General features: G+C 34.4%; 1 protein-coding gene across 1 annotated transcript in view; it reads right to left on the bottom strand.

The window, feature by feature from the left end:
- The window catches only part of LOC109830835 (protein FAR1-RELATED SEQUENCE 5-like), a 15,768-nt gene extending 14,462 nt beyond the window's left edge, over positions 1 to 1,306 (bottom strand). Inside the window, exon 1 of the mRNA XM_020398197.1 lies at positions 22 to 1,306. Within this exon, the coding sequence (XP_020253786.1) occupies positions 22 to 1,306 (1,285 nt within the window). The remainder of the gene's footprint in view (positions 1 to 21) is intronic.

Here is a 3,504-nt window from a genome sequence, read left to right on the forward strand (position 1 = left end):
CAATGCATTCATTCCTTTCACTTCTCTTGACTGCTAGACATTCCGGAGCCCAAAAGTGTTGTTTATGATAAACCGGAGCCCATTTTTCACGAATTGCATAAATATCCTTTAGCCAATCATGCGTTTCCAATCCATTTTTCTTAAGAATTGAAACCCAATTCTCTTCAAAAGAGCTAGCAGTCTCGGAGTCCCAAATAATTTCTTTGAAAGATTTCATAAATTCTGTACTATAAGCCCATTTACCCAACTTCTCCGGGACTTTGTCCAAGATATGCCAAATGCAAAACCTATGCCGAATTTCTGGAAAAACTGTTTCAATTGCCTTGCATATGCCAAGACATTGATCTGTAATCATGCCTGAAGGAGGATGACCCATTGCTTCAATCCATTTGTTAAACAACCATACAAAAGACTTTGCCTCTTCGTTTGGAATAAAGCCACATCCTAAAAAAACACTTTGGCAATGGTGATTTACTCCTACAAACGGCACAAATACCAAGCCATATTGATTTGTGTTATGCGTGGCATCGAAGGAGACAACATCGCCAAAGTGTTGATAATTCATTCGAGCAATGCCATCCACCCAAAAACAATGAGTTAAGCGCTTCTCTGCATCAACTTCATAAACATAATAAAATGAAGGATTCTTCTCTTGTTCCGACTTGAAATGATCCAACATCATTTGTGCATCATGACCACGCCTCTCCTCTCTCAAATCTCTTTCATAATTTCTCACATCGGTCTCAATGCATCCAATTCTATGAAAACCTCCGCTAGAGTTTTCAAAGAAGGCCATTTGCTTGTTTGTTGGAATGTTCACCTCTCCAAACTGCTTTATTAATGTCTTCTTCGCACTTGTGACCTCACGGTTTCCCCTTAGAAAATGTGTTCTACTCGGTGAAGTAATTGTATGATTATGTTCTTCCACGAACTTGTAGACACTCCATATGCCAATGTTTTTGTCTAATTTGAAGCGAATCAAGGCCTTACAATTTGTTCTAATTGTACCACATCGTCGGATTTCCAACGATTTGCTCTTTAACACTCCTTCTTTCGAACAAACATAACTTTTGCAAATTAACTCTCTATCCTTCCCATAATTTGTTGTGCTATTACGGATATCAAAACCTCCGACCTTTCCGTAATTTCTGTAGAATTTTTCAGCATCTTCTAAACTGTCGAAAGTCATTCCTATTTTTGGTTTTAAGTGCTCATCAACAATTGGCACAACTAAGTTATCTAACTGGGATATTTGTTCATCAACAACATGGGAGCAACCATCTTCAGTTTCTATTGGATCAGACATCAAGAACAATTTTTACCTACAAAAATTAACATCAACAACAAACATCAAGAATAAACCATCAAAGACTACTGTGCACAAACATAAACAAATATCTTTCATGTGCACAAACAGATAATGAGCAACTTAATCTTTTTTAACTATAAACTAGACTTTACCTAACAACGGTTTTAAAAGAAATGGGGCAAAAATTCAGTCCAGACCTCACCATCTGATTTCAATAGCCAACTATTTTAGATATTATATATTATGCTTCTCAGCTAGCAAAAATGTAACTGAACACGAAACAATTAAGAGCTTAATTAATTTCCTTGATATATGTTTTTTTCGAAAAAATAATAAGAATAGCAAGAATCAAGCAAGTAATCGCTTAAAAAATAACAAGAATAACAACAACCTCGAAAGTAATCGTTTAAAACATCAACAACCCACATCAAAAAGCCCTAAATCAAGCAAGTATATAAATTTCGCACCTGATTCAAGCGTCGAGCAGAGTTTGGGTTTCCAATCTGACGGACCACGTCGATTCCACACGCGGTCGGAGGAGAGGGTTTGGGGTCGGCGCTGCGGTCGGAGGAGAGGGCTCTGAGGTCGGAGGGGAGTTTGGGGAGAGAGAGGGAGGAGAGTCTGGGAAGCTGAAACGTGATCACGAGATGTCAGTTGAGGGTTTCTTCTTGGTATTAATGAGAAGCGATTTTCAGCCGCACAGTAAAATCCGACGGACCACGTTGATTTCGCACAGTATACTGTGCGAAAGGTTTTCGCATTGGAAAAGTTCTCTCTCTCTCTCTCTCTCTCTCTCTATATATTATATATATATATATATATATATATATATATATATATATATATATATATATATATATATATATATATATACATGAAAAAAAATCCTCTTCCTGTTTTTTCAGTTCAAAAAAAAAAATTGTAGGGACTCTCTCTCTCTCTCTCTCATTCATTTATGTTTAAGGCTTTTTTGCTTATATGCCTCCCAATATATCCTATTTGTTAATTATCCCTACAATATTCTTCACATTAGATTTGTGTACCCCTATCGCTTAAAACTGTCAAAATTCATACTGATATCTAATATGCAGATTTCAGAAACAAATCTACAAATAGAATAGAGATCTGGGGGATAAATATGTGAAAAAGAGAGAGAATATTATTGCATTTTATCTCTTCTCAGTTTGAAATTTAAAAGATGCTAAAACAAGTGAGATCTATTTTAACTCAATATCAAAGAATGTACATAGAAATTAGCAAATATTCAGTTTTGAGGGAAAATCTGCAAATAAGATAGATGTAAGGGGTATATTGACAAAAAAATAGGAGTAGCAATTTATAATCTGACCCGCTGACCCGACCCGATCCAACCTGTTATAAGTGGGTATGGGTCATTTTGTATGGATCGGATCATAAACGGGTTGATCCAAAGAACTCATTTATTAGTTGGGTTATCAATAGGTCAACTTGCCTACGCAATTAACCAATTCACTCTTTAACATTCAAAAAATTTTAAAAACACACTCATAAGACATCAATAAACATTACAAAATCCGTAAATTACATACAACGCTATGAAAAATTTATAATTGGTAAAAAACACCCTTAGAGTTCCAAAATTAAAAAAACATCATCAAAAGTTCCAAAATTACCAAATACCATGAAAATATAAAAACTTACAAAACAGTACAAAAATCTATAAATTATAAACAACACCATGAACATTTAAAAATTTACAAAAAAATACCCTAAAAGTTTTAAAAATTACAAAATACACCCTCTAAAAGTCAATTTTTTGATATCACACATAAGAAATATCAAAACCAACAAATAGTACAAAATCTCAAACTTATAAATGTTAGGTCTCATGTTATGAGCATACATCTTCTAATCTTGTTTTGATGATTACAAACAATTTCTAATATTATTTCTCTAGTGTTTATGTTTTCTTATTAGGTATTCTAGACAAACAATATGTTGGAGGTTGGATGGATTGAGCCTTCACGATCACATCAAATGGAGGTTGGCGGAATATCGGTATGAAACCATTGCATGTCAAGTCATATTCAAGATCAAGCTTCATCCGTAACCAAGTCAAGCATATTGAAGATCTCATAGCTTGGGTAAATTAGTTTAGGATTTATACTTTGTGTGTTAATATCTTAAGCTCAATATTATACACACACAATTTAATG

The sequence above is a fragment of the Asparagus officinalis genome, chromosome 2, assembly GCF_001876935.1.
Source record: "Asparagus officinalis chromosome 2, Aspof.V1, whole genome shotgun sequence".
Taxonomy (NCBI): domain Eukaryota; kingdom Viridiplantae; phylum Streptophyta; class Magnoliopsida; order Asparagales; family Asparagaceae; genus Asparagus; species Asparagus officinalis.